At 38.8% G+C, this 18753-nt stretch overlaps 1 protein-coding gene across 1 annotated transcript in view; it reads right to left on the reverse strand.

The window, feature by feature from the left end:
• The window catches only part of CPA6 (carboxypeptidase A6), a 285604-nt gene that overhangs the window by 174743 nt on the left and 92108 nt on the right, over nucleotides 1-18753 (reverse strand). Inside the window, exon 2 of the mRNA XM_082433701.1 lies at nucleotides 76-151. Coding sequence (XP_082289827.1) covers nucleotides 76-151 — 76 coding nt within the window. The remainder of the gene's footprint in view (nucleotides 1-75; nucleotides 152-18753) is intronic.

Raw genomic sequence — 18753 nt, forward strand, 5'->3', positions numbered from 1 at the left:
ATTACTCAACTCTAGTCAGCAAAACCCTGTAAACACATTATGAGCATAATGATAAGTGAGTGGACACTCGCTTACCTTCAGTTGCTGGTATATTTTCTTCAGTGCATATGCTTCCTCTTCTGTATTGGGAATAAGTCTTATCACCTTATCACTATAAGAAAAGGAAAACAATGGTGATATTTACCTTTCAAAAATAAAGATATAACCATCTCTATCTTCTTACCTTTTAAAAAACTGCCTCTGCATTTAAGAAAAACAGCAGAACTTTGGACTGGCCAGCAGGAATTTTATCCTGTCCTTGTTACTCTCTGATTGTATTGGTCTTTTTTTCTCTGTCTGAACACTATTCATTTTTTCATCAGCTTTTGAAGATTACAAACTGACACTCAAGCAGAGAAAGGCCACAAGCACAGGAACAGTGGCAACAGGACAAGAATATTCATGGTATCTCAAAGCTGACACCAAGAAAGAAAACTCCTGATGACAGGGGAAAAAAAAAACAAACTACTTTTTATTTTTTAAATTAATTAATTAATTTATTTTTGGCTGTGTTGGGTCTTCATGACCGCGCGCAGGCTTTCTCTAGTTGCGGCAAGCAGGGCCTGCTCTTCATGGTGGTGTGTGGGCTTCTCTTGTTGCAGAGCACGGGCTCTAGGAGCATGGGCTTCAGTAGTTGTGGCATGCGGGCTCAGTAGTTGTGGCACACGGGCTTAGTTGCTCCGCGGCACGTGGGATCTTCCCGGACCAGGGCTCGAACCCGTGTCCCCTGCATTGGCAGGCGGATTCTTAACCACTGTGCCACCATGGAAGCCCCAAAACTACTTTTTAAATTTAACTTAATGCTGAAAAATAATGTGACTTTTGATGAGAGAACCTGTGAAACCCATACACAGCAGAACATTTCTGGTTTGGATTCTTCCCACATTGAGAATAGTAAAGATAAGCCCATCTCTACGGGGCATTTTATTTCTCAAGTACAGAGCTTCCCAACTGGTATAGGAAGGGCCCCCAATTATTTGCGGGTGTGCCATGAGATGCTGATGGCTGTAAAATTTTTTATTTTTTTATTCTTATTTTTTTAAATTTATTTTTTATTGAAGTATAGTTGATTTACAATGTGTTGGTTTCTGGTGTACAGCAAAGTGATTCATTTATAAATATAAATGTGTTCTTTTTCATGTTCTATTATGGTTTATGCAATATTTTTAAAGTGATAAAAATTTAAAATCAATTTTTACAGCCATTAAAGTTTTACCACAGTTGAACATTTGAACACTCTTTATAGATTCTGAATTGCCTAAGAAGACTGGAGGTGTCATGCTTTCCATCAGAGAGTTCTCTGTGGTGGTGACCGCTCCCCCAGGTGTGCCAGACAGGTATTATCATTTTCTAATTACGTCATGAGGAGGTTGAGAAGCACAGCTCTGGTGTATACTAATCACAACTATATATGTGTAACTGAAGCACTGTGCTGTACACCTGAAACTAACACATTGTAAATCAACTATACTTTCATAAAAAAGAAATTCATTTATCATAGTAAAAAAATAATCACAACTGTTCCACGTATTTTGCATGGAGTATATACTTATTAAATATTTATTAGCAGATTGTATAAAGGAGATCATTGAGAATAATTGGCTTCCAGAGGAAATGTAAGGGAAAACTAAGTACAAGGGGAATGCATATTTTTCACCATCCTCTATGGCATTTTACAGTGACTGCAGATAAAGAAGAATGTTATTAATACCACATATATATATAAAGCACAAAAAAACCCCTCTAGCATTTCAGTCACAACTTCTCTCTCCAGCCTCAAAGTTGTATCAGAATAAGAATAGAATTTGCATGCTTTTCCAATGGTTTTACTACTTAGATGAATAGCAGTCTCAAAGGCTAGGTAAGATTAATATGGAGGACATCAGAGCCCAAGGGAGACTTCCAGATTTGTTGGACAGTCATTCTTTAGGGCTGTGTGTCCATTTCCAATCACTTTAGCTGTATTCTTTCAAATGATCCTGTTACACCTTCCTTAGGCCTATGAATTAAAAGACCCCTGGCTTGCTGATGATAATTTAGTATGTTTTAGGTACTCCTACTCAATATGGCTTTGTAGCTTTGATTTCCTCAAGAATCACACAAAGCAACCTCTCACTATCCATGTCATAAAGCCCACTTTTCTGGAAAGAATTAAAAAGTAGAAGGAAAGGAAAAAAATCCAGTCACTGTAAAACAACTCCAAAAATGACCTTCAGAATTTAAATGTAATTACACCTTTTCTTTTTTTCATTTCTGTTTACACATTTCTCTGGCCTTTGTTTTTCCTGGATTCATCATATCCTGGCCTCTCCCACCTGAACCAATATAATTCTTGGCAAAGAGAAACAACTCCGATGGATGATACGGTTGTTTTTGAGGGATGGATCACTTGACAGCTTGCTGAAAAACACCTCCATCTGGGGCCCTGTCAGCTCCTCAAGAGTGCAAAGAAAGCAATCTGTAGTTGTTTTACAGCCATGGGCAGAATTTTTTTTAAGATGATAGATAATTCAACCTGGCAATTGGTTCCTCCTCTGTGAGTGTAAGATAAAAGGGGACCACCCCTGGGATTATTTAACCCTGAAAGTGATTGTTCAAACCCAGCTTTGTCATTTTTATCACAAAAAGTTCACTTCATCTCAGCTTGTAGAAATTTTCAGGTGTGACTTGAGAAATGTTACCGTTTGATTACTTATCAAAGAGCAGAGAATAAGGAAAGCTATTTAGGAAAGCCCATGAAATGCCATACTTTTTTGTAAGCCTATAAATTATATTGGTAGACTAGCCAGTAACCAAAACCCAAGAGCTCTTTATTCAGCATGTAAAACCAAATGCCTTCCAAATGCTCCATTTGTTTTACCAAACAGAAAGCTTACTCTCCCTAGATCTGATAGCTAGTTTTTTTCGAAGTGTCGAACAATAATTCAGGACCACAAACAGGAAATTTTCAGGTAGTGAAGTAGCTACTGGAACTTAGAAAAACTAGCTGTGCACAACTATCATAGAAGGTGAACTGAGGCTTCCTTTATAATTTATCAGTTTTTTCAACCACTACATGACAACATTATTTTAAGACCCCTTCGTTACCCTTTGGGATTAAGACGAGGGTAAATCAGATATTTCTGACTCAGCCTATATAAAGTTGTCAGAGAAAGACTGCACAGATGTTTTTAAGTACAGTTTAAGGATGTAATACAGAGACGGCAGGATATCCTAGATAACTAAGGTCCCAGTAATTATTAATATGTATTCATTCATGATATACTGATATTTTGTCCCCTTGTCTTACAGGACAAATGAGGTTATGTTGCTATAATGCTAGCATCAAGTCTGGTTGTAAATTTGACGACTAAACCTTCTGTACTGTAGCAACCACATTAAAAAAATTTAATCAATTGAAAAACTATTATTAAATGTCTAATGAGAATGTATACTCCTAAAGAAGAGAATTCAGCAAGAGAATACCGTGTCAAACTTGTTACCACCTGTCTGGGTCTCACAGTCCTTGTTACAAGAGTGAGGGGTGAACTCCCAGCTGCCTTTTCATTTTATTTTTAAATTTAATTATATATATATGTTTAACTTTTCGAAGTATAATGGACTTATTAGTTTCAGGTGTACAACATAGTGATTCAATATTTTTATATTTTTTTACACACCAAAGTTATTATAAAATATTGACTATTTTCCCCATGCTGTACATTACATCCCTGTGACTTATTTTCTAACTAGCAGTTCGTTCCTCTTAACCCCCTTCACCTATTTCTCTCCTCCCCCTACTTCTCTCCCCTCTGGTAACCACTAGTTTGTTCTCTGAATCTATGAGTCTTTTTCTGTTTTGTTATATATATTGTTTTAGATTCCACATATAAGTGAAAACATACAGTATTTGTCTTCCTCTGACTTAGTCACTAAGCATAATACCTAAGACTGTGTCGTTGGAGTTTGATGCCTGCTGTAGTCATCGCTATGCCTTGACCACACCTACGGAAGAACATCTGTGTATGGACAACCTGAGAGTCCTCCGCCTCAGCCTCCTCTTGAAAGACATAAATGTGAAGCTCCAGATTTTTCCTCTAGCTCCTGGCATGACCTTTCACAATTAATTCTATTATCAAACTCGACATTTCTTTGTAAGTTACAGAGCTAGTTTATGAATCCATGTTTATAAAAATTAAAATACTACACAGGATGTGAAATAATAAAGTTCCTCTCCCAGTTCTCTTCCAACCCAAACCTCCCATCTGCCCCTAGTGGCCATTATTAACAGTTTCCTGTGATTTGCGCCAGACTCTGCATTTACACATGCATGCGCGCGCGCACACACACACAAACACACTCACACGGTGATTTGTTTTATAACACTTTATAATACTAACTTGCTTTTATTTTTCACTTAATTCGTTTTAAATGCTATTTTTCACTTAATTTGGTTTTAAAATGCTCCTTTTAAATAAACAACTGGATTTCATATGATAATATTTTATTTCAGAGTTTTATACCTATGTTCGTAAGGGAGGCTTTTAAAAATCCAACTTTAAAGCATCATGTTCTTTTTGAATCACTTTTGTCTGATTTTGGTATCAACATTATGCTTACCTTCATGGGATTAATTAGGGATTTTTTTACCATTGTAATATGCTCTGACAATTTGAATGACGCAGAAGTTATGCTTCTGATTGTTTTGTAGAATATACTCATAAAATCTTTGAAGGTGAGACCTCCTCTTCCTTTTTTTGTTTTGGTTTTTTTCTGGTGGTTGGGGGTTAGATATCTACCTTTTAAATTCTTTTGTGGATAATGGTGTGTTCGGTTCTCTTCTGGGCTTTTGGTAATTTACATTTCCCGGAAAACCATCCACTTATTTTTATAAAATATATTAAACTATTAAAAAGTCTTACAATTTAAGACATCTATCTTTCTTTATCTGTAACTTTGTCCCCTTTTTATGTCCTAATGGTATTTGCGGGATTTTTTAAAATTCCTCAATCAGATTTTGCAAAATTTATTTTATTGGTCTTTTAAAGAATCATTTTGTTTTTATTGATCAATTATGTTTATTATATATAAATATATATGTATTTTGATGTATATATAGTTATATATGTTATATATTAATGTATAACATGTATTTTGATGATACATAGTTATGTATAAGCTCATAATTACTACATCTTCTGAATGGAATGAAACTTTTATTTGAACAAAATATCCTTAGAAAAATCATTCTTTGGCCATTTAAATAGCCTTTACCTTGAATTCCATTTTCCCTAATATGATTGCCACTCATGCTTTCTTTTTGTTTAGCTGGCACAGTTTTGCCCATCTCTTTCTTATGCTTTTTCCCCAGATGTGTCTCTTGCAAACGTCATAATGCTAGATTAAATTTTAAAAAACCATAAAGAACTTTGACTTTTAGCTGGAGAATTGTACTTGTTCACATTAATTATCATACCTAATATGTGTAGTTTTAATCTTACAATTTTTCATTTTGTTGTAAGTTCTTGTTGCCTTTTTCTTCCTTTTCTGCCTTTCTTAGAGTTAACCAATTTTCTTTGCCAATTGTTTCATATCTAGTGGTTTGTGAGCTACGCATCTTATTTCTATTTCTTCCATGTTCTTATACATTAAAAAAACCTTAACAGAAATAGAGGCACAGATGTAGAGAACAAACGTATGGACACCAAGGAGGAAAAGCAGTGGGGGGGAGAGGGGGTGGTGGTGGGATGAACTGGGAGATTGGGATTGACATATATATACACTAATATGTATAAAATAGATAACTAATAGGAACCTGCTGTATAAAATAAAATTCATAAAAAAAAACCCCACCTTAACAAATACCTCTTCTTTCATGTCTAGAATTAATGTCTTAGTACTTTCCTCCTTTGAAAAAAATTTAAAAATATTTTTTCTCCATCCCTCTCCCTCCCACATTTTTCCTCCTCCTTCATTCCATGTTTGTGAAAATCAACTGGCATTTTTGTTGCACGTGTCTAAGTGTGGATCTCTCCTCAAAACTCATATCTTGAAGTCCTAACCACCCCCAGTATGTCAGAATGTGAGTGTATTTTGAGATAGGGTCTTTGAAGAGGTAATTAAGTTAAAATGAGATCATTAGGGTGGGGCCTCATCCAATACGATTGGTGTCCTTTTCAGAGAGGAAATTTGGGCACAGACACTCACAGGCGGAGGGGCATGTAAAGACACAGGAGAAGAAGGCCTCAGAAGAAACCACACCTACAGACCCCCTGATCTCAGACTTCCTGTTCTAGGACTGTGAGGAAATGAGTTGCTGGGGCTGAAGTGACCCAGTCTGTGAACTTTGTCGCCAAAGCCCCAGCAGACTAATATTCATACACACTCTGAAGATGGCAGTTTATCCATTATGTCCTCATGGAACTATTCTTTGATATCCAGAAAATTTCAGTCACCTTGTTCTTTCCTGTATTCTCCCAATACCTTATACATTTCCTATTACACTCACCATAATTATTTAATGTCTACATCTCTCCACTAAGCTCTAAACTCCATATAAGCAGGAATTCAATACATGGTAGTCTATTTGTGGGAATCCTGAGTTCTGTGAGTATCTCTACAGAGTGGTTTGGAGCTGGTCTTGAGGGGTCCAGGGCCAGTTTTTTTGTCTTACTCGAAATTCCTCTATTGTGCAGAGGGTGAAGGAGCTTACACCCTCGCATGGTAGAGGCCTGGGGTATCTGCTTTTCAGAGGTGTCTCCTATCCCCCACATCCCTAGGAAAGTAAAATCTCCCTCAGTTTCTTCCAGCTGAGTGGGAAGTTTTTCTCCACAGCTCGAGAAAAGTGCTTTGAGAAAAGCAACCTTTACGGAGACTTGCTTCTAGCTCCCCACTCCTGCCCACTGTGGGTACTGAAACCCCAGCATCAGCTTGAGGGCCCCTTTGCAAAGTCCTGACTCCCAGACCTCAAGGCATCAGCTTTTTCTTTTCACTGCAGATCCCCCACCCCTCCCCAACTGTTTGGCACCTGGAAGTTTCCTCTTCTTTCTTCCTCCAAAGCTCAGTAATCCACTAAAACCAATGACAGGGTGGCAGCATCACACACTCCGGAGGCAGGTTGCCAGCACAATCTGTGTGGTCTTAGGCAAGGTTTTACACCTTTCTGTGCCTCGGTCCCTATCTCTACAGATTGGGGAGACTCGTACCTAATTCATGGACTATTAAATGAGTGAGGGTTTAATGAGTATTCAAGTCAAGTGCTTAGAGTAATACCTGACATAGAGTCAGAGATATTATAGATGTTTGATGTTATTATTACATTTTGGCATTTTCAGCATTTTTTTTAAACATCTTTATTGAAGTATAATTGCCTTACAATGGTGTGCCAGTTTCTGCTTTATAACAAAGTGAATCAGTTATACATATACATATGTTCCCATATCTCTTCCCTCTTGCATCTCCCTCCCTCCCACCCTCCCCATCCCACCCCCCCAGGCGGTCACAAAGCACCGAGTTCAGCATTTTTTCGCTTTATCCAATATTTACACTGTGAGGGTTCCTGATGGCATCCACTCAAATCCTTCATGTTCTCTCCTGTTCTAATCTGTTGAGTGGAAGAATGAATAGATTCTCAAGAGGAAACTACTAGCAGACCTCCTGAGCAGCCTCAGAATGTGTGACCTGTCTGTAGTCTGTCCTCTGCTTGGTGTCGTGTAACTGCTTCCCTTGGGACCAACCTAATTTGAGACCCAACTTAAAGACAGTCCGTGGAGAGTAAGGTGGAATGACAAGTAAGTCCTGCCCAGTTGGGCTCACTCTATGGCCGGTGACTGACAGTCGATGCAGTCAGATCCCATCTTGGGGAGTTTGCGCTTGAGACATAAAGAAAAGGACCAGTTAGTTTGCAGGATCTGGAGCAGGGGCACCAGACCCAGGGAACAGCTGAGTGGCCACACTGGCAAAGTCCTCAAGCAGGGAGCACAGGCACTTGACACACAGCCCTTCGTGAATGATCGTTTGGTTCCAGGGACCTGGGCTGGAAACAGTCCCCCCTTTTCCTTGTGCTTCCTCATGATAAACTTCTATCGTCTGACGTATCTGGAACGTGTCTTTTTTAAACCCAGCAAATGCACCAGTATTAAGAACACATAAACTTCAGATACTTCAGTTTTTCATTCCTGTCTCCAAGTCACTGGATTTATCTTCTCTGATCCAGTTCCTTGTTCATTTAGGGAAGAAAAAGAATAAGCCTGGATTCCAATCAGGGCTCCACCACTTGACCAAACTGTGTAAACATTTAGAGCCAATGATGCCTAATCCTTAATTGGGGGAACACTAGAATTTTGTTGCATAAGGTTTTTGTGAAAATTATTTCATTTGGCCACACTTATTAAGGTTTCATTATGTGCCAGACACAGTGGTGGATGCTGGGGATAGAGCAGTTCCTGCCATGATGGGCTTACACTCAGTCCCTGTGAGATACTGTCTGGGAAATGCCTAACTTAACATAGCCTCTCAGTGCATAGTAGCTACTGTTATTACCTCTACAGGAAAATATTTTTCTCATCCTTTAGAACTTAACAAGCTGAAAGCAGATGCTTTGCCAAGTGTGTTTCACTGTAAATATCAGAAACAAACCACGATTTAGTTGTGGATCTATTTAACTTTCTTTGGTCGTTGTTGGTGTTTTTATTTCTTGACATTTTCACAGGTATTTGAATCTAATTGTTGATCAGTTTCTTAATTTGGGACTATTTCCTTTCTTCTCAGGCAGCTCTTTGGCATCTCAGAAACGCACATATTAGGTAATCTCATTTTCTACAACAGCGATTTATATAAAATAAAAAGGGAAAATAATTTCAGAGACAGTCTTGTAGAGATGTTCTCTCTATTGGTACAGGCTACACATGTTCAATTTTTCAATAAAGACACAATTTACCTGGATGTAGAAAAGGATTTCTAATGTTGCCCTTTACAAGGTACCAGATTAGATGACTGTAGTGGATGCTTTTGACTGCCCCTCTTAAATCCATTTTCCTTTCCTTAAACCCTAACAGGACTGGTTTGCTCAGATACACACCCCAACCCCGTTTCAGGAATGAGTCTTGATCAGCCATTCAGAGGATGGATATCCCCTGGACACTTTTGTTAGTCTGGAGATGGACACGTGCTATAAATGGACCCAATCAGGTTTAAGGGAAGGATTGATATTCCAAGGTTGAGGGAAAAAGAAGATTCACTCTCTTATTGAACATAAGCAATGTGTAACCCTGCTTGGCACTGGCAGCCTGTAATTAAGAAGGGAGTGAACTTTGTGGTGAAGCAGATTCTGTGGACTGTTGGGAGAAGAGACAGAAAGAACCTGGGTCTTCAGTGATCTTGTAGAATCAACCAACCTTCAAGCTTGTCCTATCTCTGGACTTCCTGTTATACAGTGTAAAATTTTTCTTTATTGTGTAGGCCAGTTTGAGCCAGTTGTCTCCTACTTGTAACCAAAAGCATGTTGCACAATAACAGTAATTTTACTTGTTTTGGCTATTTTTAGGAATGGGATAAGGAAAACCAATAGAATAATTAAATGTACTGTTATTTAATAGTAAGCAAAGTCTTCGCAGGTGGGAAAACACATATTGACATTCCTTCTTTCTTCCCTAAATACCATTCTCTAAAACATCCCTTTAATTTTGGTGGCAGCTTAAAAAACCGCGGGTGCTTTCAGAAGAGAAGATTTACGGAACTCAATGGCTAAGACTCATCTTGTATTTGCAAGAAAAATAGGACAGTTTAAAATATTTGCTGATTTTTCTGAAAACTTGTATCTTGCGGAAGAATTAATAATAGGATGTTCACTTATTAAACAAAAAAATCTCATGCCCGAGCACAAAGAAAACCATTAAGTAATTCCATCTAGAAAAATTAATGTTCACACATAGATTCTATATTATAAAGGTCTCAAAGCTGTACTTCCCTTGTTGAAAGATTGTGTTTTGATGCACATGAAAAATTTCATTAAAAAGCAATAAATAAGAGACAACTTGGCAGAGAATACTCTAGAGAGCTAAATGGAGTCTCCCTTCTTTGGTCATGGTTTATAGTTGCAATATAAAATACTCAGAACATGAAGAAGCTTCCTATGGCAGTTTGCCTAGGACATGAAGATTTAGACTTCACTCTCGGATTAACATTAAGCATAAGCAGAAGTGATGACTTTCTTCTTTTTTTTTTTTTTTGTTGTTGTTGTTGCTACAGTTATTTTAACAGGAGAGAAAAGAAAAATATAGTCTGCAAAAGCCTTACTGTTGTACTTCACTTTATAACAGAAATTTTCTCAAGAAGTTGAATGCCTACCATGGTGTCTCATCTGTAATGAATGATCAAGAAATATCTGCTGAACTGAAATGAAATTGGCTTTTTGTAAACTGCTATGTTTTAAATTTCTGAAACTGGCTTCCATTTTAAGGCTTGAAAATTTCCTATTCTCTCATTAGCACCGGTCAGAGAGGAAAAAGAAATAAAATGTAACCCTGCCATTAAGTTAATTTCTTACAGTAAGATATTATCTTCACTATGTCTCAAGGACTTTCTATATATCATTGTCAAATCAGTATTTGACAAGTCCTTCTTGTGATATTTAAGAATAGGACTCAATCTGAGGAAACTGTTACCGCAATGGAGAACAAATCATTCATTCAACACATATCTATGTAGCAATTATTCCATGCAAGTCCCTGGTGGGGCAGAAAAAGGAAGTGAGTATAGAGCATATATAATCTAGTATAAAGATGTCTAATCTAGATGGGTATATAAGACATAAGTAATGCCTTATATTATTATCGTGATATAAGGTAGCATGTGATCAATGTTTTATAAATTACACAGAAAATGAGATCAAGCAGGACCCTGTGGGGCCTTCCCAGGGACAGAACCCCATGTCCTCCACCTCTTGTTTGTAGAAAAGCTTTAGCCTCCTAGGCCTTCCCCTAGCTCTGAAGAGCAAATTTAATCAGCGAAGTAAAAAATACAGAAACGAAAGGGAACAGTCAAGCAAAATGAAATAACAGTAGTTTAGCTATAAAACAAAGTCAAGGACCTTTAGTTCCTCATCAAGAGCTATAGATAATATCCTGAGCCATATCGTTGAGTTGTTTTGCTGACACCAAAACCCCTACCAGGTAGAAGAAGTTAACTGCATGCTGACCACAAGCATGTGGACCCCAGACTGGTTGGAACCAGAAGGTTAATGATGTCGACTCCCAAAATACCACCCCATTACCTCACCACCAACCAATCAGATGAATGTCCATGAGCTGATCAGGCACCCTACAACCCTCACCCTTAATTTGCCTTTAATAACCCTTCCCTGAAAACCCTCAGGGAGTTGTGTTTAGCTGGAACTATCAGAGAAGATGATACGGAAGGACTTGAATACTTGAAATGAAGATGTGTGTCCCAGTTGACTGGGAGTCATCAGTATATAATAGCTTAGTGGTTTTGAAATTTGAGTGTGCATGAAATTCACGTGGGAATCTGCCAGAATAACTTGTTGGGCTAAATATCTTGAAATCTCCTTTCAGTAACAAACCTTCGCAATACTGAAATTTGTATGTGTGTGTAGTGTATCTTTTAATATGCATGGGTAGGCTGGCAATAAAGTAGGGGGAAGCCTAACAGGTCGAAAATGCTGAGATAAGATAACACTGAAGCAGTGGTCACCCTGATTGAGGGCATCTGGGTAATCCCTGATGTCCTAGAATCTGAACAACGGGAACATTCAAATCAGAGACACCAACAGAAGGCCTTAAAGATAACCTCAGTGAAAGGATGGCCAGAAAGAATGCCTTGTGAAAAGAAAGAGTAGGAATACTTATCTTTCTTGGACTTGGCTCTGGATAGAGGAGAAAAATATAGTCATCACTGAATTTAAAACCACAAGCTATCCAACTAGTAGGGTTAGGAATAAAATTCAAACTGCCTATGTTGTCCAAAATCTCCAATCCTCATTCTGTCAGCTGCAGAGCCTTGCCTAGTGATGGCTCACAGCTGAGTCGATCTTAAGGCATTACCTTCAGTTTAGAGGAAGCGCTTCACCCAAGATTAAGGCTCCTCCTACTTCTCAGAATAAAGGCAAACCTTAGCCCATCCTTTATCTTACTATAGTGTATTGCTCTGAGGATGAAAAATTCTCAGGGGTATCAAATAAATCAACAATTAAACAAGGCACCATAAGCCCATGGTGGGACTTCATGCTTCTCCCTGTCATATCATATATCATGAGGGTAAGTAGGGTATTAGAAATAGGATGGGAAAGTTTATATTCAGATACATCACAAAGTAAGGAGAAGGAGTGATGACAATTTACATCTAACAATCTCGCTTCTTCCATCACCTGTTAACCAAACGCATTGCTCCTGAAGGGGAGTCCCTGAAGAGTGAACAAAGAGAACACTGGTAAAACATATTGAAGATGAAGGCACGTATTGCATCCAGGCAACAGACTTATGGCCAAGCTTTGTATCTTATCTACTCATATATCCTAGAATTCAATTTAAGAAGGAAGAGGGTTGTGAAGGGGCTGTGTATTAACACAAAAGTATGAATTCAAAGGTGAAGGCAGCCTTTCCTGATAGAAACCAAGTCTGATTTGGCTGATTGGCTTGACAACGAAGTTTTCCTTTGCCAGTTAGAGGATATAGCACATAGTTTCCTAAATGAGCTATATCTGCAGAATCAAGATTTAGAGAAAATTCTATTTTAAAGCAGGTGATAACACCATTTTGTCAAATATTATTGTGTCGGCATAGATGTAATGAAGTTCACAATATTTCAGTTTTCCCAAATCTTTGTGATGACATGTTAAACAAAAAAGGGTGAGGGATGCATTATTTTCTGGAATTCTTTTAGGGGGGCATGAGTAGAGCAGTGGAGAGCTGACTTTCTTAGCTCTCTGGGCTGATTTCCGGTTCTCTCTTTAAGATGGTAACCCCTCAGACTGAGCGCACTTCCCTGGAGGTGTTGTGAAGTTGTCAGGAGAAAATCAGGGAAGGGAGGAAAGACATTCTTGCTGCAGGTGAGAGAGGAACTCAGAGTTCTTATTTTAAATATTAATACTTGATGTATCTGATGAAGCAAAATATTTGATCATTGAACAGATACCTATCACTGCCATTTTTCCAGGTGCTGGAGATACAGTAATGAACAAGGCAGGAAATTTTCTGTTATCATCTAGCTTATGTTGCAGTGAGGGAGGCAGATAATGAGTAAATAAATTAACAAACAGCATTCCAGATAGTGACAGAGCTATGGATAAAGTAAGAGGTAATTTGATAGCAACTGGAGAGGGGGCGGTGCTATTTCAGATCGGGTGGTCAAGGAAGCGTCCTCCGAATCAAGTTTTAAATTAATACCTGGATTAAAATGAGCCAGCAGGGGAGGATTCCATGGAAGAGTGCTAAGAGCCCTGAGTTGAGACACGCTTGGTCCTCCTTGAGGACAGCAGGACAGCGCGAGTCTGCAGCCGAGAACAAAGGGGTGCGTGGAAGGCGGCCACGTTGGAGGGCGATGACCAGGGCGGATCACGTGATGGAGCCCTGGACGTGCGTACGGAGTTCTGTTTTTATACCCGGTGCAATGGAAGCTCTTAGAGGGTTTTCATCCGGACAATAATATCTGCTTTATGTTTTTAAATGCTCACCCTGGCTGCTGTGTGGAGAATGGACTCTGGGGGGAAGGGAAGAGAGAGGGGAGAGCAAGGTGACCAGTAGGATGATTGCTGCAGTATGGGACAGAGGTGGCTTCTCTAACGAAGTGGGAGAAAGAGGCTAGATCCAGGATATACTAGAGGTAGAGCCCACAGAATTCACTGCTGAATTTATACAACCAAAGGAGAGTTAGAGAGGAATCACAGATGACTACCACATTTTGGCCATTAACTGAGATTGAGAAGACTGAAGGCAGGTTTGGCAGGAAATATCAAGCTCCTATTTCTTTCTGAACATGTTATATTTGTGATCCTATTAGACACGGATACGGTGATGATGAGGAATCAGTTTGATGATACGAATTTGGGGCTTAGCAGGAAGCTGGGGCCAGAGGCAGAAATTTAGGAGACATTAACATACGGTTAGTATTTAAAACCATGATACTCATTTCTCCTAAGTAGTGCATAAAATGTTTAGAGAATAGTAAAATATCATAAATAGGATTTGGATTTCCCAGAAGTTGTTTGCCAGACTTTCTCTTTTCCTAGTTATTCCTTCATTCTGTTTGTAAAATTAGGATTTGAGTGTTCAGTAGAAATCATATGAGGCACGAGAGTCGGGGAGAGAACAGCACTGCTTATGTCATGAGGCATTCCTCATACGTACAAAGCTGGTTTGGTATCATGGCGTCTTTCTCCACTTGGCTCCAAGTTTGAGTCAGGGTCAAATGGAACCTAGATCACATCTAGAACCAAGGGAGCTTGGGTTTCTGTAGCCTCTGATGGCCAGAAAGACGCACAAGCAGGGGTTGGAGTTCATGCTGAGGGAGCCAATCCAGCGTCTGCCCCACTGGTCAGAAAAATGTGGACACTGGCTTTTAATGAGGCTTTAATTCATTTGAGAATTAAATGAATTTGAGGAATTTGATTTGAGGACTTTTTATTGGAAACTTGTTATGCAGAAATATTTTGCCTTCTGGTACATTACAGGGATGAAGCAGTTAATGAAAAGCTGTGGGAAAGCTCCCTTGGAAGCTATGAGCCAGTTTTCTAAATTAGACTTTTATTTGTTAATCAAAAATAAGAATTGACTGAAATGACTAAGAACAGAAGTGGGGGATATGGTCAGTGAAACGTGGACAAAAAACCAGGATCTCTTTACATTCTTGCCAAATGTGTTCCTCAGTGTGCAGATTTGGAGGGTTTTTTTTTTTTTTTAGGATTTTAATTGGTTTGGGAGGGGATTTTTTTTTAATTAAATTGGGAAACATACTCATTGTGGTATGGGAATGGTCTTTATATCTCTGGAGGTGACTGTGTTTACTGCTTTGTGGATGTACAATTAATACAGAATGCATAATTGGGAGGGCAAGCTCCCAGGTTCATTGCAGCATTATTCACAATAGCCAAGACGTGGAAACAACCCAAGTGTCCATTGATGGATGAATGGATAAAGAAAATGTGGTATGCATATATATGGAATCTAAAAAAAAAAAAAAGTAGTTCTGAAGAACCTAGGGGCAGGATGGGAACAAAGACGCAGACAACGGACTTAAGGACACAGGGAGGGGAAAGGGTAAGCTGGGACAAAGTGAGAGAGCGGCATGGACGTATATACACTACCAAATGTAAAATAGATAGCTAGTGGGAAGCAGCCGCATAGCACAGGGAGATCAGCTCGGTGCTTTGTGACCGCTTAGAGGGGTGGGATAAGGAGGGTGGGAGGGAGAAGCAAGAGGGAGGGGATGTGGGTATAGAAGTATACGTATAGCTGATTCACTTTGTTATACAGCAGAAACTAACACACCATTGTAAAGCAATTATATTCCAATAAAGATGTTAAAATTAAAAAAAAAAAGAAAAGAAAATGTGGTACAAAGATTCAATGGAGTATTATTCAGCCATAAGAAAGAAGGAAATCCTGCCATTTGCCAAAACATGGATGGACCTGGAGAGTACCGTGCTAAGTGAAATAAGCCAGGCAGAGAAAGACAAATACTCTATGATCTCACTTGTAAATGGCAACTAAAAAAGCCAAATTCATAGAAATAGCAAATAGAGTGGTGGTTGCCAGGGGCTGACGGGTGGGGAAAATGGGAGATGTTGGACAAAGGGTACAAACTTTCAGTTTGAGATGAATGAATTCTGGGGATCTAATGTACAGAATGGTGACTATAGTTAATAATACTGTATTGTATACTTGGAAGTTGCTATGAGTAGAGCTTTAATGTCCTCACCATAACAACAACAACAACAAAATGGTAATTTGTGAGGTAAGGGATGCGTCAAATAGCTTTACTGTAGTAAATATTTCATAATCATCATATTGTATACCTTAAACATACACACAATATTACATGTCAATTATATCTCAAAAATGCTGGAAAAACATCCGAAGTGCAAGCATTGAATTTTTTCATGCAGAGACTAAGGTAGCTGCATAAAACGAATAGCTATACATTCCTATATATTCTCTGCTTAAATTTTTTGGGGGGGGTGTTGACAAAGATGTCTAGAACTTATTTAAAATCACATTGGAGCTGTCTGAATGCAATGTGAATATGGAATTGTCTGTTTTGTGAAGAATAATTAGGCTTATGATAATTGCCCAAATTGAATGGTCTGTAGAGTTCTTTTTTTTAATTTTATTTTTTATATAGCAGGTTCTTATTAGTTATCTATTTTATACATATTAGTGTATATATGTCAATCAAAATCTCCCAATTCATCCCACTGTAGAGATCTTTTTCAATTGTAATGTTTAATGTATTTACTTTCATCCAAACAACAATAAATTACAATGATACCCAATGGTTTTTGAGTTATTATCAATTTTTTTTCTAAGTGCTTTATGATTTCTCATTTCATCCTCTTATGATTTTTAGTATTTGCCTAATTTTAAGGTTATATTTGATTATCTCTATCTTTTAAGGATTTGAAGAAATGATAAACAAAAGCAATGATTATCTCTATACACAAGAGCATTAAGAGTCAGGGTTGAATTTTGTCAAGGGTTATTCAGTGTCTTAGAAGGATTACTTTGTCAATAGTTTGTCCAAACTTGTTTCTTATGTCTATAAGCAATGTATGACATGAGAACTGTATAGCTATCATCACCTGTGACTCGTTCTTTTGAATCTGAAAATTTCTAGGAAACAAGAACAACTTTGAAGTAAGCTCAGTCTGACAAAGAGCTCCTTGCGTGGCATTGGTGGCAGATTCTGTGAAGACTTATGGGAAAGTGGCAGAACTATCAATACAACCAGCCTGTGGAGAAGCAACAGCAGCAGTGGGAGGGAAATGAGGACACTTGTACAGAGCGAGGCAGCCAGGCTTTGTCATTTCCCCCATGGGACCCAAGAGCCTGCAAAGGCTCCAAACACCCTGGACGTGCCTTTCTCCTTTTCCTTCCTTATTTCCACTATTTTATGTTATGTGGTGACTCTGTGTATGATGTTGGGTGATTTATGTCTTTGAAGTCCTTTCCTGGAGGAAAGATTGAACTTACAGATCACCCTTGAGCAACCTGGGGGCTAATCCACATATAATTTATAGTCAGCCCTCCAGTATCTGAGGTTCCTCTGGATCCATGAATCAAGCAATCAAGGAGCGTGTAGTACTGCAGTGTTTACTACTGAAAAGCATCCATGTATAAGTGGACCCTGGCAGTTCAAACCCACCTTGTTCAAGGGTCAACCAACTGTACTTTTCTTTTTTGGCGGTGGGACTCTCTGGCTCTGTAAGTGTAACCAATTCTGGAACACTTCAGTCAGGGGTTAAGAAACATGACTGCATAATTAACACAACAGTTAAGATGCTTTTGGTTCCAAATCACAGAACACCCACCTCAAAATGAACCAAACCATATGGGAAATTATTTGCTTATAAATGAAAAGTCTAGCAATAGGTAGCAGAGTTTGGTCAGGGCTCCAGCTCGATTTCTCTGCAATTCTCTTAACTCTGTGTTCATCTATTCACTCAAGCCCACTTTCCTTAATGTCACAAAATGGCTGCAGCAGTCCCAGGCCTCACATCCATACACCACATTGTCAAAAAGAATGGGCTACTTTTCTTTTCCAAATATCGAAAGGAAAGAGTCCTAAACTCAAAGATTTAGATCAAGTAAGATTCCAGGCTCACCCTTGAACCAATCATGGCGCCAGAAGAATGCATTCTTCATGTTATCTAGGCTCACTCCTGCAGATGGTGATGGGGAGATTTTGGTGATGGTGGGGGAGGCACCATAAAAATACATGACTGCTTCACAGTGAGGAAACACACAATGTTCGCGTGTATAAACCAAGACACAATCCCACGTGCACTTGCCTTCCAAGCTCTTGCAATTGTCATTCCTAGATTGCACCAAGGATTAGTGGGATGCCTTGGGGAGGGGGCTAATTTGGTAGGTTTTAATGTACATGTACATGAGGGGCAACCTGCAGGGGTGAGAGTGGAGAATAATCTTGCAGGCTCTTATAAGCCAAAGCCTTCGGGAAGAATATTCTGAGAAGGCAGACTTTTGGCATTTAACAGTAGCTCAGGAGTAAGTTTAATGAAGAATAATCAGTGAGGGGATGTTAATATCAGCGGTCTAAAATTAACCACACAGAAGCTGAAGAGCCAAAGAATTGTTGTCAGCTATGTTCAAAGGCAAAAACTAAAATGTATTCCTTTTGTCTCCCCCAAAGGAATTTACATGAAGCTTAAAGGCTTTGTGATTCTATAAAGGCCTTTACACCACAGTATCACCTTGTTCAGGCTGCATTTTTTAGTGTCTTCTTAATGTCCCCATTTGGTGGATAAAATCTATATGATGTAGACTTTTTGCTATATGAATGGCCAGATCCTGGAAAGAAACACAGATCTAAAATGTTATGAGATTCTGGAAATCTGGAATAGTGGGGGATTTCTGGAATGCGAACGGCTTTATTTGCATCGTGCAGCACAGAATATGAAAGAAGGCTAGGGCTCCTGATGACAAACATCAGAGACCTCAGCCCCCATACTGGCTTCCCTCCTGCCCCACACCTCACCTTTCT

The sequence above is a fragment of the Balaenoptera physalus genome, assembly GCF_965194825.1.
Source record: "Balaenoptera physalus genome assembly, chromosome: 17".
Lineage (NCBI taxonomy): Eukaryota > Metazoa > Chordata > Mammalia > Artiodactyla > Balaenopteridae > Balaenoptera > Balaenoptera physalus.